At 49.0% G+C, this 25,164-nt stretch overlaps 2 protein-coding genes and 1 long non-coding RNA gene across 5 annotated transcripts; 1 reads left to right on the top strand and 2 right to left on the bottom strand.

Annotated features, from left to right (window-relative positions):
• Positions 1–13: 13 nt before the first annotated feature.
• On the bottom strand, positions 14–3,529 carry LOC139179003 (uncharacterized). Of its 2 annotated transcripts, none has more exons than XR_011563434.1 (2): positions 3,250–3,529; positions 14–1,531 (listed from the first exon to the last, which is right to left on the bottom strand). It is a non-coding gene; the product is annotated as an uncharacterized lncRNA (long non-coding RNA). The 2 variants fall into 2 exon arrangements; XR_011563435.1 differs by having other exon boundaries at positions 3,305–3,529.
• A 43-nt stretch (positions 3,530–3,572) lies between these two features.
• On the top strand, positions 3,573–6,664 carry PPP1R11 (protein phosphatase 1 regulatory inhibitor subunit 11). 2 transcript variants are annotated; one of them, XM_019985865.2, is made up of 3 exons: positions 3,573–3,806; positions 4,873–4,981; positions 5,418–6,664. In XM_019985865.2, the coding sequence occupies exons 1-3, from the start codon at positions 3,738–3,740 to the stop codon at positions 5,618–5,620; spliced, it is 381 nt and encodes a 126-aa protein (XP_019841424.2). In that variant the 5' UTR covers positions 3,573–3,737; the 3' UTR covers positions 5,621–6,664. The 2 variants fall into 2 exon arrangements, with proteins under 2 accessions (XP_019841424.2, XP_019841426.2); XM_019985867.2 differs by lacking the exon at positions 3,573–3,806 and adding an exon at positions 3,814–4,041.
• On the bottom strand, positions 6,601–12,076 carry RNF39 (ring finger protein 39). The gene is made up of 4 exons (XM_019985853.2): positions 11,512–12,076; positions 9,792–9,814; positions 9,486–9,577; positions 6,601–8,052 (listed from the first exon to the last, which is right to left on the bottom strand). Exons 1-4 carry the CDS (start codon positions 11,875–11,877, stop codon positions 7,472–7,474), a joined length of 1,062 nt encoding a protein of 353 aa, XP_019841412.2. The 5' UTR covers positions 11,878–12,076; the 3' UTR covers positions 6,601–7,471.
• Between the last annotated feature and the right edge of the window lie 13,088 nt (positions 12,077–25,164).

The raw sequence follows: 25,164 nt of genomic DNA, 5'->3' as shown, positions 1-25,164 counted from the left end.
AAATCAACAGGAATCCCAATCCACAATGATTTTTTATTTTAATGGGCTTTAAACTCTACATGCTGAGTTGTAGCTTACTTTTTTCAGTTTGAGCCAAAAACTTTAAAGGCAAACAAATCCTTAGTCCAGGCACAATCAGCATATTCAAATTTCAGCCTGGGAATTAGTATTCCTGCATTCTTTGGTTTAAGTAGTGACTAGAAGATGAACTCCGGGAGTTGGTGATGGACAGGGAGGCCTGGCATGCTGCGATTCATGGGGTCACAAAGAGTCAGACACGACTGAGCGACTGAACTGAACTGAGAAGATGACAGACATGATTTATCTTACAGTTGTATGGCCCTTTATATTTTGGGAGCTCTCATGAGTTTGAGCAAGCTCCAGGAGTTGAGCAACTGAATGGAACTGAACTGAACTGATATACTATCCATGGCAACTTAGACAGATGGGCAACTTAGTTTCCTCCACTGTGTGTTTGAACATTTCTGGTAATTGACTTTAGTGCCCCACTCCTGAAATCTAATAAAATCTGTTCATGTCCTGTCCTACTTTAAGCCTTTTACTGACTGGATAATCTCCAAGTTTCCTGCAAACTTTACAGGGCCTCATAACCACGCCTACCTGTCAGTCATCATCTAGAACTCTCCTTCAGTTCAGTTCAGTAGCTCAGTTGTGTCCGACTCTTTGCGACCCCATGAATTGCAGCACACCAGGCCTCCTTGTCCATCACCAACTCCCAGAATTCATTCAAATTCACCTCCATCGAGTCAGTGATGCCATCAACTCCCAGAGTTCACTCAAACTCACGTCCATCGAGTCGGTGATGCCATCCAGCCATCTCATCCTCTGTCGTCCCCTTCTCCTCCTGACCCCAATCCCTCCCAGCATCAGAGTCTTTTCCAATGAGTCAACTCTTCGCATGAGGTGGCCAAAGTATTGGAGTTTCAGCTTTAGCAACAGTCCTTCCAATGAACACCCAGGACTGATCTCCTTCAGAATGGACTGGTTGGATCTCTTTGCAGTCCAAGGGACTCTCAAGAGTCTTCTCCAACACCACAGTTCAAAAGCATCAATTCTTCAGCGCTCAGCTTTCTTCACAGTCCAACTCTCACATCCATACATGACTACTGGAAAAACCATAGCCTTGACTAGATGGACCTTTGTTGGCAAAGTAATGTCTCTGCTTTTGAATATGCTATCTAGGTTGGTCATAACTTTCCTTCCAAGGAATAAGTGTCTTTTAATTTAATGGCTGCAATCACCATCTGCAGTGATTTTGGAGCCCCAAAAAATAGTCTTGACACTGTTTCCACTGTTTCCCCATCTATTTTCCATGATTTTGGTTTTCTGAATGTTGAGCTTTAAGCCAACTTTTCACTCTCCTCTTTCACTTTCATCAAGAGGCTTTTTAGTTCCTCTTTGCTTTCTGCCATAACGGTGGTGTCATCTGCATATCTGAGGTTGTTATTTCTCTTGGCAATCTTGATTGCAGCTTGTGCTTCTTCTAGCTCAGAGTTTCTCATGATGTACTCTGCAAATACAGGAATGCATTTTCTTCAGTACACACAAGTACTTTATAGGCTGCTTTCTTTACCTAAAAAATTCATTTGTCCGCTTGCCTGTTCTTTACCACTCTTTTGCTCCTTGAGAAACATACTTATTTTTATCATACAAACTGGCTTATATTGTAATTTATGATCTTCCAGATGTTCAAGCTGGGTTTAGAAAAGGCAGAAAAACCAGAGATCAAAGAGCCAACATCCACTGGATCATCAAAAAAGCAATAGAGTTCCAGACCACCTGACCTGCCTTCTGAAGAATCTGTATGCAAGTTAAGAAGCAATAGTTAGAACTGGACATGGAACAACACATGGTTCCAAATCAGGAAAGGAGTATGTCAAGCCTGTATATTGTCACTCTGCTTAAAACTTATATGCAGAGTACATCATGAGAAATACTGGACTGGATGAAGCAAAAGCTGGAATCAAGATTGCTAGCAGAAATATAAAAAACCTCAGATATGCAGATGACACCACCCTTAAGGCAGAAAGTGAAGAGGAACTAAAGAGCTTCTTGATGAAAATGAAAGAGAGTGAAAAAGTTGGCTTAAAACTCAACATTCAGAAAACTAAGATCATGGCATGTGGTCCCATTACTTCATGGCAAATAGAGAGGGAAACAGTGACAGACTATTTGGGGGGGCTCCAAAATCACTACAGATGGTGACTGTGGCCATGAAATTAAAAGACACTTGCTCCTTAGAAGAAAAGTTATGACCAACCTCGACAGCTTATTAAAAAGCAGAGACATTACTTTGTCAACAAAGGTCCATCTAGTCAAAGCTATGGCTTTTCCAGTAGTCATGTATGGATGTGAGAGTTGGACTGTGAAGAAAGCTGAGCGCTGAAGAATTGATGCTTTTGAACTGTGGTGTTGGAGAAGACTCTTGAGAGTCTGTTGGACTGCAAGGAGATCCAACCAGTCCATCCTAAATGAAATCAGTCCTGAATATTCATTGGAAGGACTGATGCTGAAGCTGAAACTCCAATACTTTGGCCACCTCATGCGAAGAACTGACTCGTTTAAAAAGACCTGACGCTGGGAAAGATTGAAGGCAAGAGGAGAAGGGGATGACAGAGGATGAGATGGTTGCATGGCATCATCGCCTCGATGGACATGAGTCTGAGTAAGCTCCAGGAGTTGGTGGTGAACAGAGAAGCCTGGTGTGCTGCAATTCATGGGATCGCAAAGAGTTGGACTCAACTGAGTGGCTAAACTGAACTGATGACCATTTCTGTGTTTAATCTTTCTCATCTCCACCCCAGACCAAGTGTAGGCAGTATGTGACTAAACTCAGTTTCACAGATGAGTCTTACATCTATGTTAATATTCTAATGTCTTATATTTTTGTTAGTATTTTTTCCGGTCTTCCCCATTTGTTGTTGTAGAGTTGGAGCTAAAACGCAGACTCGAGAGTGTTTCATGCGCCAGTGACAGGAAATAATCCATATTGAAGGTGCATTAAGTGCCCTGCTCCAACCCCTATGGGCACAGAGGGAGGATTAAAATTCTTAATCAAGTGTGTTTCCAGCTGCTCCCAGGTCCCGATTGCCTAATTCCCAGATAAAACAATAAGGAAACGAAGTTAGGCTGTGGTAGGATCATTACTATTGCCCCTTATTTTTTCCCGCCCTCCCCCCCCCCCCCACACACACACACAAGGAATGGCAATGAAATGGACTCAGCTACGGGACGTCTGAACCGGGTGCGGTACCCGGTCTTCAGGAACAGGCCCAGCTCTAACCTCCACCGCGGATTCCTGCTCAATCTCTGCTTTGCAAGACCATGCAGTCATTGCTCGCCCCGCCTCCTGCTCCCGTACAAAAGTGATGCCTCTTCCGCCAAAGTTGAGTCGCCTCCTTGCGGCGCCTGCGCACTGTCACATTACGGCGGAACTAATCCGGCGACCCAGCGCTTTGACGCATTTAGTACCAGGAAGGGAAAAGGGGGACCACAGAACGCGTCACACCCGGAAGTAGGGAGCCGGAAGTGGGGTTGGACAGGTTATCCCCAGGGGTGGGGCAGCGGAGGCCCAGGAGGAGGGGGAAAAAAGAAGGTGGAGGATCCTGGCTGCTAATCTGAATCGATACCGATTCTCTTAGACCTCAGAGACACAGAAAAGACAGAAGGGTGCCTCATCCCCTTTCCTCCGCTTCTCTCTCTCTTCAGCCTTAGCCATGGCGGAGGCAGGGGCCGGGCTGAGTGAGACCGTCACTGAGACAACGGTTACCGTGACAACGGAGCCCGTGAGAAAGGCTGGGGGCGGTGCTGTTTAGGGGTCTGAGAGATACCGGGAGGGAAGGGATAAGGCTTTGGAGAGTTGCTGGATGGGCTGGGCCTGGGGATATGGGAGGAAGTGGGTTTGGGAGAATCGCAGAGTATTAGGGATTTTTTGGTGTGTCAGAGTTGGTGCAGAAGGCTGGTCAAGTGACATGCAATAGAGTTAAGATGTAGGTGATACTGCTTGGGATGGTGGTGTCTGTAAGTATTGAAAGACCGGGAACTTGGCGATTAATGAGCAAGGGATGTACTGGGGGAAATGAAGGGTTGTGTGAGAAAGCATGGTTGGAAGCTCGCTGTAGGGAAACTTGACACTAAGCATGCTTATCAATAAATATTTCTTGAAGAGATTATTGCAAACGGAAGCAGAGGGAATGAGGGAACAAGAAAAGGGAGATGATGGGAGTATTTTGAAAAATCAGAGATGTAGAGAAAAACAGCCTTTTTGCAAAAACATTGCTTTCAATAGGAGATGTTCCTGTCGGGCTTAATAACCCTTTGATTAAGGGAGTTTAGAGTAATAGTTACTAGAGATGCCAGGATGCTGGAGAATAGGTGGGTAACAGATTGGGAGGGCTGGGCTTGAGGATGAGAGATGTGAGAACAGAGTCATTTCTTTAATGGGAAAAAGAATAGGCGTTCTGGGAAAAGAAAGGGAGATCAAAGTTTAGGCATTGGTGACTGAAAAAATAATTTTCATGTATTAATACCACCAAAGATGATTTGGGGAGGAAGATGGAGGAACAGCGAGGATTATATTTTCCTTTGAAGATTTGCTGGGACTTTCCCTAGGTTAGGAATTGTATCTTCTCTGTATACTAGTGGTTACTAAGAATACTAAGAACAGAATTCCTCAAGGGACTCCTTGAGGTCAAAAACCTGTTCTATCTCCTCCCAGCATCAGCTCCTCTGTTGCTGTGTTTGTGATCCTGATTGAACTGGGAAAGGGAAGAAAGGAGGCCCCAGGGAGGACGCAGGAAGAGTTAGTAGGAGGGGACTAGCTAGGTATGCCTATCCTTCTTAACCTTCCAGGAGAACCGGAGCCTAACCATCAAACTTCGGAAACGGAAGCCAGAGAAAAAGGTGGAATGGACGAGTGACACTGTGGACAATGAACACATGGGCCGCCGCTCATCAAAATGTGAGTAATTGTTGCCCCACAGTAACGCTGGAGTCCTGGCTCCCCTCAGCATATCTTTTGCCTTCAGGCATTCACTGGCCTTCCCAAAGCCCCCAGATGCTCACAGTCCTGTGGCTGCCTTGGTGGTTCTCTGTTATCAGGGAGAGGAGGTTAAAGTTAGAGGGAAAGAGGTAGGGAGGGGCTTCAATTTCCATGTGCAAGGCCTAAAGTCAAAGGTATCTGAGGTGGGAGAAGAGGAGCTTTGGATTCCCGGCTGTAAAGGCAAGGTGGGTAGGTGACAGAGTCCCAGAGTGTAGGCCTGGGGAAGCTGGATCTGGAAGGTAGAAGGAGAAAATGGTGGGAAGTAGGAATTTTGACTGAGATCCAGTGGGAATGGAACTGACACTACATCTGAACTCTTCCTCCTTTTTCACTGGGCTCCTCCATCCAAATCCAGGCTGCTGTATTTATGAGAAACCTCGGGCCTTTGGCGAGAGCTCCACAGAGAGTGATGACGAGGAAGAGGAGGGCTGTGGTCACACACACTGTGTGCGGGGCCACCGCAAAGGACGGCGTCATGCAACCCCGGGACCAAGCCCCACCAGCCCTCCCCAGCCTCCTGACCCCTCCCAGCCCCCTCCAGGGCCAATGCAGCACTAAATTCCTCGCTCCCCCACCATTCCTGTGTCTGTCTGGCCCTGAATGTATTCATGTGGCTACTCGGGGACTAAACCCACGATTTGATCCCTTCTCCAGCCCCCTCCTCCCCTCTCCTCTGCCTGACAGAGGGAAGAGGGAGAGGAAGGTGGACAGAGATCCTGGAATTCTGACTTGCTGCTATTCCAGAACCTAGGCTTCTGGGTTCCCCCAGCCCTCATTTCTCCTTACAATACCCAGCCTCCTCTCTCCAGGGATCCAGGCATCTTGATCCCAATCTTTTTCCTTTGTTCTCACTGCCAAACTGCCTGTCCTGGGATCCAGTTATCTTGGCCCCTTGCACTCTCTACTTGAGTTCCAAACAGCTAAATTGGGTTTCCAGCAGCCCCAGCTTTCACTGCCAGGGTCCTAGTCAGATTCCAGGCAATCTTGCTCCAGCTATGCTTGTTAATCCTGGCTTAGAGCTCTTCCACTTATGTATTTATGTCATCCTAACTCTTAGTCGTTGCCTGTGGGATGTGAGGTCTTCTGTGAGACCTCAGGGCTCCTAGCCCTTTCCCTTCTCTCCTGCCCACTTCCCCCAAGCCCTTAAGAGGAGTTAGGAGAGAGGGAGGTCTTTGTCCTTCTCACCTTTAATGAGAAATGGAAAAAAGAAATGGGCATGTCCTCTCTCCTCACCGTTCTCATGTGACTAGGGTTTCTGACAAAACTGGCTCCAAGACTAGTCACTTAGAGCCCACTATCTCCTCAGCCTTTGGTCTTCCAACTTAGGAGACAGATCCGACCCAGGGGCCTGGGTCCCTGGGAGAGGATGGAAAAGGGAGGGAGCCAAGAGATGCAATCTCACCCCTTCCTTCCAAGGCCTTGATGTCTCTCCCAGCCCAGATATCCAGCCCTCCCAGCCCTCCCCACCCCTTACTGGGATCTGGATATCATTTTCCAGGCCTTTTGCAGTGCACAGTTGCAGAGATCAGTCAAATCCATACCACCACTGAGATCTCATTTATTGCCACAGATGCACAAAATAAATAACCCAACATCACAAAATGTGTTAAATATGGACCCATTTATACATATGGGGAAAGAAGTGAGGCTGTATATACAAGGGCAAATTTGGGGTGTCTGGGCCATGCCCAGGTTGAGAAAAGGAGAGGTAGCACCATTGGTTCTGTGTTATGAGTATGTGCCATGCTCATATGGAGCTGGCTGTGGGGCTGGTGGGGAGTGGGTTGTTGGTTAAGAAGATTCTTAACAGGAAATGGCTGTAAGCATGGAAGGTAGTCAGGGTGGAATAGAACTGTCCTGCCCCCCATCTCCCAAAAAAAGAGAGCCCTAAGGCCCAGGCCAGAGTTAAGCCTCTTGTCTTAGGGGAGGAAGGTCTCCTTTGTCTTGAAGAGAAACCTTAGAGTGGAGAAGGCAGGGAAGCCCAAACCTCAGAGCTGTGGAGAGGGCACCGTGCTCTTCTTTGCCAGGAGGAGGGGCAGGGGTGGGAGGTAAATATTTGACCAGCTGGCCCTCTATGTATTAAAAATGGGCCATTTACCAGTACTGGTGGGGCAGGACCTGTTCCCCAATCAAGCCTGGGAAATATAGAAGGGGAGGGATCCCTGGGGGAAGTACTGAGATAGCCGAGGGGGAGGAGCATCCCAAGATGGGGGAAGGAGGTTCAGGAACTCTGCTTTGGGCATGGATGTGGAAACGAGGCCAGTTGAGGTCCTATTTGGAGAATATGGAGGGTGGTCCGGGGTGCTTCTCAATACACTTGCCCAGTGGGCACGGGCAGGATCCCTGGAATGAGTACGGATGACCGTGCTCATTTGGGCCAGGCCAGAACGGGGGTTGTGGGCTAGCTTCTCAGCCTTCCGCGGGCACGATGCGGAGCTGGGCGCGGGCGTCGCGGGTGCACAGCAGCGGGAACACGCGCTCCCCGAGGGGACCGGGCGTCTGGAAGGCGAAAAGCAAGTCGAGGGAGCGGCCGTCGTAGAAGGCCACGCGGCCCCGCTCCCAGTCCAAGTCCACGCGGATGCGCCGCGGCGGGGGCCTGGCGCCGCCCAGCGGGGTGGGCTCTGGGGCGGTGAGCGCCCACAGCCGGCCGCCGCGGCCCTCCACGGCCCACACGGCCCCCGCGGGGCACAGCCCTACTCGGCCCTTGCGTCGCACCGACTCCCCGGCCGCGCCCAGGGCGTAGAGGCTCTCCCCGTCGTCCTCATCCTCCCCGGAAGAGTCTCCGCGGGAGACGGCGTCCGCGGTCTCCACCTCCCAGCAGTGGCGGCCAGCCCCAAAGCCTTGCGCGCCCAGCACCGCTGGAAGCTGATCGAAGCGCGCCGGGCCATCGGGGGGCGCCGGTGTCCCCGGTGGGGCCAGTCGGACGCTGCGGCGGTCCTCAGAGACGAGCAGGCGGCGGTGTGCGGTGCCAGGATCCAAGGTCAGGTCGGCTGGAGAGAGGAAGGCACGAGGAAGACCGTGTGAGAGGGCTTTCCCAGGCGGAGACGGGGTCGGACGCAAGAGGCTCACAACAGCGCTCTACAAAGGCGGCTGTAGGACCACCGAGGGTGAAGGCGAATGAAGAGTAGGCCTGGGCGAGACCCCGCCAGCGCTGATGGGCCACTTCCTTCTGGAGAGTTGGGCCTGGAGAAGGACCCTGCCGGCCCAGGGCAGGGGCATAGCGCAGAGGTTCAAGGAGGGGTTGTCTGGGTTGTGGACTTGGAGAGAGTGAAGCTGGACTGACTTCTTGGGAGCCAGGAGGACCGATATGTCAATCTGCAGCATCTGGGGCAGGGCGTGGGAGCTGGGTCCACAGGATGGGAAAGGTGGAGCTCAAGAGGAGGACTGATACCAGAAACCAGCACCCCAAGTGAGGGGGTGGGCAGAGAGAGGAATCCGAAGTATCCTGATAAACCAGCCCACCACCCACAGGAATAGGTGGGAGTAGACAGGCCTAGTTCTACAGGGAGGGTGGGGCGGAGGAGAGAGAAGGCGGTGATAGCCAAGGGACCAGAAAGAATTAGTCCTTGACCTTGTGTGTTTGGGGTGCTTTAAAGAAAGATTTCTGGACTAGGGGTACTAGAAGCCATCTGGGATGGTGGGTGTCCATCAGGGTGGAGCACCTTCTCTAGGCAGTTTAAAGAGGGGCAGAGGACAGCCGTGGGAGTGATGGAAGGAACTCCCCAGAAGCTGCAGAGAAGGCCCAGAGCCCCAGGGGCAAGGAGACACGCAAGTTCCAGGACACTTCTGGAAGGGAGTGATGAGAAGTGGTGGCAGCAGAGATTGGACTTCCAGGGGTCTGTTGTGTGAGTGTATGAACAGGAAAGGGGAGAATGGCTGGAACACGAGGGTTAAGTCTTGACCTTGTTATGGGTTAAATCGTGTTCTTTCACCCCCCCCCAAAATATGAAGTCCCCCCAAGACCTCAGAATTTGACTGTATTTGGAAAGAGAATCTTTATAAAGGTAATCAAGTTAAAATGAGGTCATTAGGGTGGACCCTAATCCAATATAACCCATGTCCTTATAAAAAGGGAAGTTTGGACCCAAAAAGTGTGTATAGAGGGAAGTGTGTCTAGAGGAAAGACACAGGGAGAATGCCATCCACAGGCCAAGGAACACCTGAGGCTACCAGAAGCTAAGAGAGAAGTCCTGGAACAGATTCTCCCTTTCAGTGATCAGAAAGAACCAATGCTGTTGATACCTGACTTCTATTTCTAGAATCATGAGACACTAAATTTCTGTTAAGCCACTTAGTGTGAGATGCTTGGTTATGGCAGCCCTAGGAAATTAACAGAGACATCAAAAAGGACTGGATCATATTTGAGAAAAGGGAACAAACTGAAAAGTTTCTCATTTAGTTCCCTCTCTTCTGCCCTCCTTACCCGTCAGTCTGTGAAGCATGTTTTTGACCACTGGGTAATCTTCAGGGAGCTCATCCTCTGAGTTAGATGCCTTGGGTGTTGGGGCATCAAACCTGGAGGGATGAGGGAGAAGAGTCAAGAAATTGGTAGACACCCTCTGCCCTCTGATGCCTGCACCCCTCCCCCACTCACATCTCTGGGGCAGAAAAGGGTGAGGCCAACCCAGGAAACCTGTCTGGGAGTGGGGATGAAGCTGTGGTTCCCGTGACAGGTGATGGATGTGGCCGCTGGTAGTGGAAAGGAAGAAACAGTAAAAATGGAACTCACCTTCTCCATGTCATCTTCATATCCTGGAGTGGACAGAAAAAAACATGGGTGTGAGCTCTGGGCTTCATCCTGAGGGGAGCTCCCCACCCTCAGGTGGCTGGGTCTGTTCTGGTGAGGGCCCTCTCCGCATCTCAAAGTGATCTCCCATCTTTAGCCCCGTGTGCTCCTTATTCCTCTCACTCTCCCCTTCTCCTTGCATGACCTTTCCTTCCTGTCCATCACCACGTTCTCATCCCCCTAACTCCACCCCCCACCATCCGCCTCCCTCGCCCCAGAGCCACTCTGGGGCTGGAAGTTCCCCTTCCCTAGTGTCATCCCGGCCTTTTTCTGCCCCCAGAGTCCTCACCTTTCCCTGCTTCCTCCCCACCTCCCTTCTCTGTGTCAATGCCCCTATGCTCATCCACGTTCCTGAGGGTCTATCCCAGATAAACATCCAGCTTTATCCATCACAGAGACCAAACACATACCTAGAGTCCTTAGGCTAAGAGTTCGTTAACTGAAGTCTTATAATAAAACCGCTTCCCCTCTTGCCATAAAAGCCCAGTGGCGTTTATTGGGCCTTTTGTTCTGTGTCTCTCTACCCTGACCATGGAGGCAGCTGGACTTGGATGTGTCCCAGAAGGCCCCGCCGACCTGCAGGGCACCCTGGGAGCCGGTAGAGGGCGTGGGATGCTCCCTCTCCAAATTCTAGGATTCCTTCTTTCCACGTCTCTGTCCAGTGGAGAAGACTGGGGCAGACCAGAGGGATGGTGAAGGGGAGAGAGGAAAGACAACTTGTCTAGTTATGCCAATTACACAGAGACTAATTAGGTATATGTAGACTTCAAAGGGTGGAAACAAGACTCTAGACCGGCTCGGCGGCTGGCGAGAAGCCAGAAGGGAATCCGGGGCGCCTGGGGGTCGATCAAGGGAACGGGGATGGTTGACCGCCAAGGAGTCAGAGGCCCAGGAGGGACGCGGGAGAGTGGGAGGGTGGGCGATCAGGGTGAGAAGTGGAGAGGAGCCAGGGGTCCCCAGGTTGTTCTCCCAGACCTTGCCTCCACCCGTGTCCTCCTCTGCCTGGGGCCCTGGGAGGGGCTGAGAACAACAATAACAAGCAACACAGCAAGGTCTAGACCGGAGCGCGGGGACCTACCCCAGGACGCTGCAGGAAAGTTTGGACCTGCCTCTCTTCTTCCCTCCTTTTGACAGCCCCCCTCCATCTCTCCCCTCCCGCTTTTTCTCCGCCCTCCCTCCTGCTCCTCCTCCCCTGGGCGAGTTTCGATCTCCCTCACTAACCTCCCAGGCCCCCAGATTGCTCCCGCCCCCTTCTGCTTCCTCCCCTTTCCTCCCCGCCGGGCCTCCTCCTCACTGGCGCCCAGTGGCGTCTTTCCCAGCTTCCCAGTTCGCGCGCTCTTCGCAGGGCCTCGGGGGTCTCCCCGAGTTCTGTCTAGTGCCCCAGCCCCTTCTCTGCCTCCCTAACCCCTTCCCTCCAGCCCCTCTAACAGGAGCCAGGCATCCGTCCAGCCCCCTTGGCTCTGGGCACAGCGTCAACTCCTTCCCGCCGTGCGTCCCGGCACCTCTCAGTTGACAGCCGCCGCCCCCTCGTCCTCAGCTGGACTCTTTCCAACTCCTTTTGCCTAAACTTCCAGAAGGGCCCCGGGTCGGGAGTTGCTGTTCTCCCCAGCCGATCGCCCCTTCCGCGGACAGCTGCGGACTCGCGAAGCGCACCCCGCCTCACCTCTCCCTGCGGGTCCAGGCAGCCCATGGTAGGGATGCGCCCGCCTCGGCGTTTCCCCGCGCGGGCTCCGGGCTCGGCCAGCTTCTCCCGCAGCCCGCGGCTGATGCGCACCTCCACCGCCAGCCGCACGTTAGACCTCAGGCTGCGGCGGGGGCACGGCAGGCCGCAGCACGGACAGGCGGTGGGGGGCGTCTCGGGGCCGGTCGCCGGCGGGGTCCCCCAGCGGCGGGCCAGGCACGCGCGGCAGAAGCTGTGCTCACACGCCAGGAGCACCGGGTCCTCGAAGGGGCCCCCGCACAGCGGGCACGTCGCCAGCTGCTCCAGACGCTCCACCAGCCCCGGTCCCAGAAGCTCGGACGCCTCCATGGGGAGCCAGCGCCCGGGCGCCGTCCCCTCCGCGACCACCGCGACCGCCTTCGGGTGCGCAGATGGCGGTGCGCCTCGGCTGCTGGCTGCGTCTCTGCCCCGCTCTCCGCCTCCCGCATTAACTTTCTGAGGCTTTCCTGGGATCGCCTCCGTCTTCAACCAGTCTGTCTCCGCCAATCTCCCCACCACGTCAGGCTTTATAGGGAGGGAGGAGGCCCCTGCGGGAGGTAAACATCAGGCCTTGCGTAACACCCCATCTGGTTCTCCCGCTTCCCGGTAAGGTTCGGGGGGGGGGGGGAGGGTGGAAGGGACACCTAGGTCTCGACCCGAGCAGGTGGTCGCTAGGAGGCGCTCTGGGGGCAAGGTAGCAAAGTAGCAAGATGTGGGGTGCGTAGCCCTTGACACCACCACCCCAACCTCCCTCAAGAGCCGGGATATCGTCTTCCCCTTGGCCTGCACTGTGCAGGTGGGCAGGATGCCCAGGCTTGCTTTTGGTATGTGTGCCCACATCGCCAGGGTATGAGTCATTCCAGGTGGCTGGCACACCTACATCTGGGGGGCTGGGGGCACTGAAGACAGATCTGGTTTGTGTGGCTTTGGCAGGCCTCTGAGCGCTGGCGAGTGGCTGTCATTCCAGGCGCCTCTCTCCATCTGCCTGCCTTACCTATTAAGGGCTTAAGGACATCGAAGCTTTGGGGTAAGGGGTGGGAAGCAGGCGCCCACATTCCTGACTCAAGGAGTCCGGGTCCGGTTCTCTCCGTTCTACCTCTGGCTGGCTCCCAGGCCTCTGTTGTTTCTTCCTCTATCTCTCTTTCTACTTGTTTCTGTCTCTTTTCCCTGTGTATGTTTTTATTTCCACTTTTCTCTCCTCTCCTTCTTTGGTGTGTACCCAAAGGTTATCTATTTTCACTCTTTTGGTCAACTGAGGCCCAGACAGCTGGCATTGTCAAGGTCACACAGGTGATGACCCAAAGTGAAGCCATACCCAGATCTTCTGATTTATGGCCTTGCTGTGACCCTACCCTGCCCCTCTTTAATTTCAGATCCCTAGAGTCAGTTCAGTTCAGTCACTCAGTTGTGTCCAACTCTTTGTGACCCCATGAGTTGCAGCACGCTAGACCTCCCTGTCCATCACCAACTGCCGGAGTTCACTCAAACTCATGTCCATCGAATTGGTGATGCCATCCAGCCATCTTATCCTCTGTCGTCCCCTTTTCCTCCTGCCCCCAATCCCTCCCAGCATCAGAGTCTTTTCCAATGAGTCAACTCTTTGCATGGAACTTCCTTCTACATTTTTTTAAAACGTATTTATTTATTTTTGACTGCGCTGGGTCTGCGTTACTGCACACAGTCCATCTCTAGCTCCAGTGAGCAGGCTTCTCATTGCAGTGCCTTCTTTTGTTGTGGGGCCCAGGCTCTAGGCGCACGGGCTTCAGTGGTTGTGGCCTCTGGCCTCTAGAGCACAGTCTCAGTAGTTGTGGCACAGGAGGCTTAGTTGTCCCGTGGCATGTGGAATCTTCCCAGACCAGGGATTGAACCTATGTCCCCTGCATTGACAGATGAATTCTTAATCACTGGACCACCAGGAAAGTCTTCTCTTCTACGTTCTGATTTTTTCTTTTTTTTTTTTTTTTTGGATTTTTCCTCATGCCCTGTTCATTACCTCCATCTCTGTCTCTCTCCTCCTCCACCCTCCTGTTCTCTCCCCCTTATCTTAGTTCCTCTGCCTCTCTCATGCTAGGCCTTTCTGTCTGGGTACTCCTGGGGGGTTGTGAATAAGTAAATATTCAGATGTCTACAACTGCAATCACACACTGTTGCACAAACATGCATGCGCATCCAACAATGTCTAAATGCCCCCAAATGCACAGCCCTAATCGTCAGATACCCTCATACAGTGCAAAACCACACATATGCCACAAATGGTCTCATACACACTTTATCACTGGGATGGACACCCGGATTATTTAGGAACAGATAGACATACTGGAAGAAAACATGCAAAGACACTCTGTCATTAAGTTTTATTGTCAACAAGAACAACAATACAAAAACAGTAAGTCTTTATGGAGCAGAAGCAGGTTATTAGGCAACCCCTCCAGGCATCCTTCTCCCCCTTTACTTATCACGGAGACACTCAAACATGACACTCTGATAAACAAAGTACACAAATGAACACACATACACTCATCTTGAAACAAATCTCCCAGCTCCCCTCTCATAAAATCCCCCCAGAGATGCCCATGTTCTAATTCCTGTGAACATGTTACCTGTGGTGTGGAACCTGTGAACATGTTACCTTACATGGCAGAGGGGAATTAAGCTTGCAGATGGAATTAAGGTTGCTAATCAGTTGAGTTTTAAGTCATAAAATTATTCTAGATTATCCAAGGTCCTTAAAAGTGGAGGACAGGGCCTTCCCTGGCAGTCCAGTGATTAAGACTCCACACTTGCACTGCTGGGAATGCGGGTTGGATACCTGGTCAGGGAACTAAGAATTGGTATGCATTGTGGTGTGGCCAAAAAAGGTGGAGGACAGAAGCAGAAGAGGACGATCTTCCTCTTTGGATTAAAGAGTCATGAGAGTACTCAGCCTGACACTGCTGGCTTTGAAGACTGAGGATGGGGAGCCATGAGCAAAGGAAGTAGGTGGCCACTAGACACTGGAGAAGGCAAGGAGATGGATTCCAGATGGAGTCCAGCACTCTGACACCCTGTAAGACCCCTTTTAGGCTTCTGAACTACAGAACTATAAGATAACAAGTGTGTGTTGTTTCACAGATTTCAAACAAAAGTTCATGATAATTTGTCTTTTAAATTTAATTAAATTAACTTACTTTTTGGTTGCACTCAGTCTTCGTTGCTGCGTGCCAGCTTTCTCTAGTTGCTGGTGAGCAGGGGTTACTCTCTCATTGTAGAGCATGGGCTCTAGATCACATGAGCTTCAGTGGTTCAGTAGTTTCACCGCCAGGAAATGTCTCACTTTTCAAGACTTCCTCCCTTCCTTGCTAGAATCTCCAACAACTCTACACTTGATCCTCTAATTCTCCCTTGGTTTATTCCATTTTCAGAGAAGCGGTTGGGCAGAGCTGATTTTTGGTGTGTTGGCTTGGCTTGCTCTAGTTGACCATGACTGCTTCCTGCCTCTTGGTTAGCAACATATCTTCTTAATACAGGTGTCTCCTACATAACTCTACCTACCCCTTTCCAACTCCATCCAGGATATCTGCTTGTGATGCTGCCGAATGTTGTAATTAGACACCCGTGCGTGGCAATGAAGATGCTAGAGGTGGGAAGGCCTTGCATAATTCTCTCATTTCTTTTCCACCTCTTCCTTTTTTTCTTCTTTTGTTTATTTTTCAGTCTATCTCTTCCCATGTCAGTACATCCCATCGTTTTTTTTTTTTTTTTTTTTTTTTATTATTGTTTTGCTAGGCAAAAGGAGACCCACCAGCTTCTGCCTTGAAAAACTATGTATCTCCAACATCCCCATGTTATTAAAGAGCCTACAAGTCTTTAGGAGCCTTGGAGGGGAAGAGGCAGGTATGAAAAGGTGTTTGGGAGACTGATGACAAGCCAGCCATGGCCCCTGCCCTTAGGAAGTATGATAAGGTGGGTAAAATATATCCATCATCATCCGAAATCTGCCATTACTGAATCAGGGAGTGTGATGAAACAAATGAGGTATCTCCATCATTGACCAAGATCTGTCACTGCCAAATTGTAAAGGTGTGCTAAAGGGAGAAGAGTGAGTGGAGGGTTTTGTTTATAGGTCAGAGAATGAGTGGAAACTATTTCAGGAAGGCTTCCTGGAGGAGGTGGCTTGTAAATGAAGGATGGGTTGGGTTGAGTTGGAGAGAAATGAAAAAGCCTGAACAAAGCATGTGAAGCATCTTGGAGGAAAAAACTGAAAGTGGGAAAAGAGGCCCAGGGGTAAGGAGCATTGATGAATAAAACCATTATTCTTTCTCAATTCCCACTCACTATACTCCTTCCCAAAGAGTTTCTGCAGCCTTGATTCCTTCCAGAAATACTTTTTTTAGAAAAAAAAAAAAAAAAGACTGCTGTTTACAATGTGCTTTAACATGACTGATCCTAATAGAGCACGGCGGCTTTCCTATTCAATGGCTCCAAGAACTCTGAGTAAAACATCTTCTGAGGCTCAGGGCAGCCTCAGGAAGTATGAATTTAAGACTGACATCGAGGACAAAGATTAGGTCAGATTAAATGAGAAATCTTGATGCTCAAAAATGTGACCAGGGTTATATAGGACTGTCATCCATATTGCCTGATCTCTTGTTTAGCCATTTATCAGCTGTGGGGTTAAGAATCCAGATATTTTACAGTGACAACTCGGATTCCATCATGGTAAGGGATTTGCCTGGGCTCAAACAGCGGGTTAGAGGCAGAAGTGGGAGTGAAATTCAGATTTCCCACCTCCGAATTCTATGCTCTTTCCCTTAAGCATTACTTCCTCTCTTCTGAGATTTTATTTTCCCTACCGGAAGCCTCCTTTATCCCTCTCCCTTTAAATCCATGCTTAAGGCTAACAGTTTCTCCCAGATGTTGCCTCTCCTTCAAGTTCATTCAGGATGCCCTTTTATTCTCTTTCCTTCTGATAACCCTCCATTAATATCACTGACATTTCTTTATCTGTCCTTTAAATTCCCCCTTAGACAATTACTAATCATTTTTTCTCTTAGTGTCCCCTAGGCCTTAAAAGCTGCTTTCATTAAGCATCTGAGCTTTAAGAGCTGAACATTCATTCATCCATTCATTTAATCATTTAGCAACTATTTATGAAGCAGTCAGGAAGCTCCCCTGGAGAAGGGAATGGTTACCCACTCTAGTATTCTTGCCTAGAGAATCCCATGGACAGAGGAGCCTGATGGGCTACAGTCCATGGGGTCACAAACAATTGTACATGACTGAGTGACTAACACAACATTCTATATGTCAAACACTGTTCTAGGAGTGAGGATACGCTGGTGAACAAGCCAGCCATGGCCCCTTATCCTCTGGCAATTTAGATCTTATTGGGAAAGATCAACAATAAGCAAGTAAACAAATAAGTTAACAAGATAATTATAGATGTCATAAGTTCTTTGGAGAATATAAAGTGGATAATGTAAGAGGAATTAACTGGAGGAGATGTTCACTGCTTTTAATAGGCTGCTAGAAAAAGCTTCTCTGAGGAGGTGACATTTAAGCTGAGCTCTGACTGATGAGAGAGAGCCAGAAGTAAAAATTTGGGGGGAGAGCTTTCTAGGCAGCAGGCACAGTAGGTGCAAAGGCCCTGCAGAAGGAAAGATCTTGATGAAGATGGCATGCTATGAGGTGTGACAAGAATGGTATAAAGAGACACTGGAGAGATACTAAGAACCAAGCTGTGCAGGGCCTTAGGGACCAGATTAGAAGTTGGGTTTGGTTCTACAAAGTGCAATGCCACTGAAGGGCTTTAAGTGGTGGTGGTGGGGATTATAGGGTCCAATTTATGTATTTAGACATTCCCTTTCGCCTAGTCATCTTTTCATTTCCTTTTTTAACTCTTGTCCTCCTTCAACGTATTCACGATCAGCATCTTGGAACTTCCCTGGATGTCCAGTGGTTAAGACTCTGTGCTTTCACTGCAGTGGGCATGGGTTTGATCCCTGGTAGGGGAAACAAGATGCCACCTGCTGCCTGGCACAACCAAAAAAAAAAAAAATTGAGCATCTCATTGAAGAATGAGTCTTCCAAACTAACAATGTATTAACCTGTGCAGTGCACCAAATGTAGCTAACTCAGTTCTGATTGCTTCCTCTATTACAGAGATTTGTAGAACCTTAGAGTTGAAAGGGGCCTGTCTTCAGGCAGCTTAGAGTCTGTGGGTGAGAGGAATACTGTCTAGTCACACAATGTACACAAACTGATATGAAGGGAAAGAACAGGGTGATGAGAACTGTACCAGGAAGGCCTCCGTGCAGGCAGAGGAAACCTCTTTGGGTATTTTAAGCAAGGGATTTAATCCAGGGAACCAGTTGACAAGAAAATCGTTGAAAAACTTGGAGAATTAAGAGTCAAGAGGTCCTAACTGGGTGATTGACTTCAAGGTCAATCACCAGAGATCAGAAATGCTGCAGTCACTCCCCCAACTGGCCTACTGCCACGAACCTCTCATGTTTATTGGAGCTTGTCCACCTGACCATCTGTTACAGGAAAATGGCTTCCCCCTCACTTCTGCCTTTCAAATATCATACAAATACCTCTAATTGGCCAGCCTTAATTCTGGTTCAGAACCCAGCTGCAAAAATTTCTGAGAAATAGTTTTCTACTTCTCAACCAAACAGAATGGAAATAAAGCCAATCCATATCTAGAGTTGCCAGGTAAAATACTAGCAAATTTGAATTTTAGATAACTGATGAATTTTTAAAAACTATTTAGTTCAGTTCCGTCGCTCAGTTGTGTCCGACTCTTTGTGACCCCATGAATTGCAGCATGCCAGGCCTCCCTGTTCATCATCAACTCCCGGAGTTATTTAAGTATCTTCCAAATATGTTTGGGAGCATACTTTTACTAAAAAAATTGATTCATTATTTATCTGAAATTCAGATTTCAAGTAGGTGTCTTGTATTTGTACTTGCTAAATCTGGCAACTCTTTAAAGATCCAGCAGAGAGACTGATAGCAGGGGCCCTAGTTTAAATGAGGGGCTGAGGAAGTGCTCTCTGAAGAGGTGACATTTAAGAGGGTAACTGAAAGATGAATAAGAGTTCGTTAAGCACAGAATAGAGGGAAGGGTTTTCCAGGCAGAGGGAACAACTTTGCAAAGACTCTAAGGCAAGAGCAATTGAGGCTAATTTAAACAAAGCTGACCAGTGTTTAGAGCTCAGCACTTTTACTGTCAAGGATGTGGGTTTGATCTCTGGTCCAGGAGTTAAGATCCGGCAAGCTGCACAGCTCAGCCAAAAAATAAATAAAACTTTTAAAAATCCTAAACAAACAAAAAAAAAGAAACAAAACAAACCTGGTGCATGGGGAGCAGGGGAGTGAAGATGTTACAAGGTAGATAAAAACTTAGGCAAAGACCAACTGTGCAGAGTCTTAAGTTGTGAGCAGTGGATTAAAGCAAGAGTGGAATGGGAGAGACCCAAGGCCACGACATGCTAGTGACATCCCCTGGAGCTGTGCAAGATAGCCATTTGAAGAGCGAAAACTATTCCAGTACTTTAGGTGAGAGGTGATGATGGCTTCAGTTAGATGGTAGCCAGTGGACTGGGAGATGAACAGACCAATTTGAAATATATTTTGTATACAGAACTTAAGAAAGTGTTGGAGTGGTCATTGGAGGGTAAGGGAGAGGAAAATCAGGGGTGAACTCCTAGTTCCTGCAATGGGCAACTGGGTTGATGCAAGAACTATTTAGGGAAACAGGAAAAGCTCTTGAGCTGTGGGAGTTGCAATGGGATCACAGGAGAGGAAGGAATGACCAAGTGATGAAATACCTTGTTTCAGTGGGACACCAGTTCACAACCATTGCCTCTCTCTGCAGAGTGTTTCCTAACATCCACTTACCTGCCTACTCCATCTCCTTCACTCCCTGCCTTCTCCTCCATCATTTTCTCTTTCTTACTCTGTCTCTCTCTTTTCTTTGTAGTCATCCTATTTTCTGGATGGCAACCCACTCCAGTATTCTTGCCTGGACAATCCCACAGACAGAGGAAACTTACGGGCTACAGTCCATGGGGTCTCAAGAGTCGGACACGACTGAGTGACTTTCACTTCACTTCACTATTTCCTGGACAGAATCAGAGACTCAACCAGTGAGATGTATGGAGTGTAGGAAGCAAGAAATGAAAAGGTTTCTCATGAATCTGTGGGTCACAGTTTCCCAGTGGACCTGGCAAACCATTTAGCCTCACTTCCCTGGACCCAGGAAGGGATGAGGCTGGGAAGAGGGAGAAGAACTTGGACTGAAGCGGCTAAGGAGGCATAATTCTCTAGAAGATGGAAAACTAACTGGTCTAAATCTCTCATTTTGTACATGTTTGAGGGGGAGGGGAACTGTGCTGTGTGGCATATGGGATCTTAGTTCCCCAACCAGGGATCGAACTGGTGTCCCCTGCTTGGAAGATGGATTCTTAACCACTAGACCGCTGGGAAGTCTTAATCCCTCATTTTGAACTGAGAAATCTGAGACCTCTGCTCCTTCTAACTAAACTAGGCAAGAACCTGCAGAAACTGAAGGAACACACACATCCCATTTGGAAACAGTGGGGTATTCAAGATTTGATTCAAGTCTTGTTCTTTTTGTGACTATAAAGCAGGAACAACCATACTTATCTCAAAAATTGTTTTAAGGATCAAAGGAAATAATTTATATTCATGTATTCATCAAAAGGCTATTAAGCACCTACTATGTGCTAGGTATTGATGGGAGGTGGGGACTCAGCAGAGAATAAAGCAGACAGGAATCTGCCCCTATGAGACTTACATTCTAATGGGGAAAACAGATACATACCAGATAAATAAGTGAAAAGTATGATAGGTATCATAAAACAACATAAAGCTTGGAAGGAAGATAGAGGTGTTAGATAGAGTGAGTAGGGTTATAACTGTACTAAATAATATTCAAGCAAGGATTTGAAATGGATGAAAGAATGAGCCAGTTGCTTATCTGGAAGGAGCATGGTCCAGACTGAGGGAAAATCAGGGGCAAAAGCCTATGATATGTGAGATTTAGCATGAAGGCCATGTGGCTGGGGCAGACAGAGCAGTGGGGAGAGTGGTAGGTAGGTAGAGAGGTGATGGGCTGACTGTGTGTGGTCTTGAGGCCACTGTGAGGACTTTCTTTGGTACTGAGTGAGGTGAGCCTAGTAAGGAATGAAGGTGATGAGAAAGGGCTGACTTCTGGATGTGAGCTGATGGAGAGCTGATAAGGTTACCGCTGAGTTGCATTTGGGGTATGAGAGCAAAACAGGAATCTCCAAGAGATTTGGCTCAAGCACCTTGGGACGATGGAACTGCCCTGGATGGAGGTAGGGAAGACCATGAGGGGCCAGTTGGGGTGCAAAGTCAGGAGTTAAATGGTGGGCATGTGAAGCTGAGATGCCTGTCAGATATTCAGTTGCTTCAGGGTGTTTTTTTGTTTTGTTTTAATTTTTTATTTATGGCTGCACTGGGTCTTCGTTGCTGCATGGGCTTTCTCTACTTGTAGTGAGCAGTGGGAGGGGGGCGTGGGGAGGGGGCTACTCTTCGTTGTGGTGCATGGGCTTCTCATTGCGGTGGCTTCTCATTGCAGAGCACAGGCTCTAGGCTAGCGGCCTTCAGTAACTGGGTCACACGGGCCCAGTTGCCCTGTGGCATGCGGAATCTTCCCAAAACAGGGAACCCATGTCCCCTGCATTGGCAGGCGACTCTCAACCACTTGACCCCAGGGAAGTCCCCGATTGCTTTGTGAACTGTGCAATGTCCACAGAAATAATCAATAATCAGTTGTGTCCGACTCTGTGCGACCCTATAGACGTCAGCCCACCAGGCCTCCCCGTCCCTGGGATCCTCTAGGCAAGAACACTGGAGTGGGTTGCCATTTCCTTCTCCAATACGTGAACGTGAAAAGTGAAAGTGAAGTCGCTCAGTCGTGTCTGACTCTAGCGACCCCATGGACTGCAGCCTACCAGGCTCCTCCATCCATGGGATTTTCCAGGCAAAAGTACTGGAGTGGGGTGCCATCGCCTTCTCCAATAATAAAAATAGAAGAGAGTTTTTATTTGAGCCAGATTGAGGACTACAGCGTGGGAAATACAGACTCAAAAGCGTGGATGACAAATGGCAGAGGCTTATAAAGGCAAAACCTCCAAGGTCACATAAGATATTTGTCAAGAATTAGGACTGAAGCTGGCAAGAAGGATTGGTTGGGGTCCAAAATGGTTGCATAGTTGCAAGGGGAGACCTTGAGACCACAAGGTTATACCTAACAGCTGTTAGCAGATATTATTTTGAAAATGGCTGGTGTCCTTGACTTTGATCCAGTTCAGAAAATTCGAGTTCTTAGTAATGCGGGAACCTCTTTGAAACAACAGCTGTACTGGCCACCTGGTTCCATTTTGAATGCTTAAACCACAATTACTCCATTTTGTTTTTTAGATACATTCTTTTCTTTAATGGTTAAAGCAGATGCATGCTCTACAGGTTGTAAGACAGGGTGTTCTAGTTAACATGAGCTCAAGCAAATCATGCATAAGCCAGAATGACTTCCCCAAACCTCAACAAGGCCCAGGTAAGCGTATGACATTATGAGCAGTGACAGCACCAAAAAGAATAGTTCATGGTTATATAGAAATTTATAATCTTCAAAGCTTCTTATTATTTTTATTTTTAAAATTTCACTAACTACTCCAGGGGCGTTCATAACATTCAGCCAAAGGGAAGAAACTAAGGCCCAGGCTTGCTTGCCCAAGGTCAAAGGTTGCAGAAGGCAGAGTCAGGGAGGGCTGGGTTCAAGTGCCTCTTCTCTCAACCTGACTCCTGACTCCCAGGGACAGAGATACAAAGGGAGACACAATGAGAGTCAGAGACAGGGACAGTGAGTCAGAGAGACCAAGTCAGAAACATGAAAGCAAGCGTGAGGCAGAGCAGGGGCACCCTTGAGGGAGACAGTAATACAGAGAATGACCTAGAAAAGCCTAATGAGCTGGAGAGCAGTTGAGATGAGCCCCACGTGCCTCTCAGGTCTTGGCCCACATGACAGACTCTCCCTCCTCCCTTCCCAGGTGAGGTGTCACCAAAACATCGCTGGCATGTTGCTGGCATCCGGCCTGCCAATTAGCTCGGGAGCCTCTCCCTTTGACTTCCTCCGGAGCTTCAGATGTGCGCCTACTTCCTCCCTTACCCCCACATTCCCCTCCAGCCCAGTCCTGCCCTGCCCTGCATCTTTGGGAGGCAAACTGGCTTCGAGGGACCTGCAGTCTCTGCGGCTCCCCACAGGGGTCAAGCCCCTCCCGGCGCCGAGCGTGGCATCGCGCATCCTTTTATCTGCCACCTCTGTGCACCTTTGTGAGCGTCAACCGGCCACGCCCGGCGCCCCCGCCCCCAGGGGTGGTGTGTGTGGCCGGGAGGACAGGGAGGGGCTTCAAGGAAGTGGAGGAAAAGGCCCCCCACCAAGGCTCCTGGGATGGCTCCGCAGAAGCTGTGAAGATTCTTCTACACGTAAAAAAAAAAAAAAGATTCTTCTACACGTAAAAGGAGAAAGGCAAAGGCTGCAGAGACGTCACAGGGGGAATTAGCAGAGAACAGGGCCCACCAAATCAGATGAAGGGGGCCGGAGGGTGAAACCAGAGCACTGGGAATGAATGGGGAACAGATGGAGAGGAGAGAGACGGTTTCACAGAAGTGACTTGATTTAGGGCGATTTGTCAAAACTAAGTTGCAAATGAGTTTGGAGAAGAGTCAGTAATGACAATTGCTGCTTTCTATAGCTCTTTTGCGTATTTTTAATTTACTTCATTCTCCTGAGGTAGGTCAAGGCTCAGAGAGGTCAAGTGACTTGCCCCAAATCACACAGCTAGTAAGACTCTAAACACTCTCCTTTATCCTTTATACTACAAGTGCAGCTGCTTCTGTATATGTCATATTATATAGAAAAGGAGATTAGACTTTTAGGGACTTGAAGATTTTCGTCCAGCAAACATTTATGGGGCCGCTATTATGTGTCAGGCAATGTGCTAAGCCCTAAAGATGCTAAGGCAGTCTGCCTTCAGAAGGTTGAGCTAATCGAGGAGTGATGTGAGCAGCAAGTACAGGACAGCATGGCCACCCAGACGACTGGGGCTCTTCTCTGGGGGAGGGTGGCTTTCAGGGGGAAGTGACACCGTCTGATCTTGGAAGAAGGAAAGTATTTCCCTAGTGGATGGTGGAGGTGGTGGTGGGAGAGGGCCTTTGAGGCATAAGCAAGCAAACACAGCCTGGGAGAGCTCCCAAGAGTTGAGTGAGTTCAAAGAGAATAAACAAGGGATGTGAAGGAAATTGGATGGAGTTCAGTGACATTTAATTCATGATGGATTTAAAACCATTGCCTAGCTCTAGTCAGGGTTGAGGAGGGATCTTACAACTATACTGTTAAGGGATAGTGAGAGTGCTTCTTCATTATGTTGGAGTAATAGGAACTTAAATGAAGTAAAGAAATATTCGTTGACCATTTCTAGGTGCCAAAGAGCAGGCAAAGCACTTTCACATACATTATCTCATTTAATTCATGGAGCCATTAGGAAGGATGAGGACGACTTCTTTGGATCGATTTGTGAAGACCTCTAATACTCAGAGAAGGCAATGGCACCCCACTCCAGTACTCTTGCCTGGAAAATCCCATGGACGGAGGAGCCTGGTAGGCTGCAGTCCATGGGATCGCTGAGGGTCGGACACAACTGAGCGACTTCACTTTCACTTTTCACTTTCATGCATTGGAGAAGGAAATGGCAACCCACTCCAGTGTTCTCGCCTGGAGAATCCCAGGGACAGGGGAGCCTGGTGGGCTACCGTCTATGGGGTCGCACAGAGTCAGACACGACTAAAGTGACTTAGCAGCAGCAGCTATTACTCATGGTTTAAAAGTGCAAGATTTTTGCCCTATGAGTTGTGATCCATATTAAAGATACACAGGGAAGGTTTGGTCAGAGGAAACAGGGAGTACAGAGCCAGGGAAGCCCAGGAGAGCAAGGTGTGTCTGGAGAATGGCAGGCAGTTGACCTTGGTGAAGATGATGTGTGTGGTAAGGATGCTCGTGCCTGGGGCTGGAGCTGGGGCTTGCCATGCAAAAGGCTTAATATTAACCTTGTTCTCCTAGGTGAGTCTCAGAGACTTTTTTCTTTACTTTTAATATGGTAAAGAATCCACTTGCAATGTGGGAGATCTGGGTTCAATCCCTAGGTTGGGAAGATTCCCTGGAGGAGGGCATGACAAGCCTCCAGTATTCATGCCTGGAGAATCTCATGGACAGAGGAGCCTAGCAGGCTAAAGTCTATAGCGTTGCAAAGAGTTGACAGGACCGAAGCAACCTGGCCCAGCACACAGCACATAGTTATTATAAAATATTGGTTATATTCCCTGTACAATATATCCTTGTAGCTTATTTTATACATAATAGTTTATACCTCTTAACTCCCTACCCCTGTATTGTCTCCCCACTAGTAACCACTAGTTTGTCCTCAGAGAGTTTTGTTTTGTTTTTTGGCAGTGCTGGGTCTTCCTTGCAATGTGCAGGCTTCTCTAGTTGGCCTGTCTATTTACAGCACACAGTTTTAGTTGCCCCTT

The sequence above is a fragment of the Bos indicus genome, chromosome 23, assembly GCF_029378745.1.
Source record: "Bos indicus isolate NIAB-ARS_2022 breed Sahiwal x Tharparkar chromosome 23, NIAB-ARS_B.indTharparkar_mat_pri_1.0, whole genome shotgun sequence".
In the NCBI taxonomy this organism is placed as follows: Eukaryota; Metazoa; Chordata; class Mammalia; order Artiodactyla; family Bovidae; genus Bos; species Bos indicus.
This window is presented reverse-complemented; position numbering and strand designations above follow the sequence as displayed.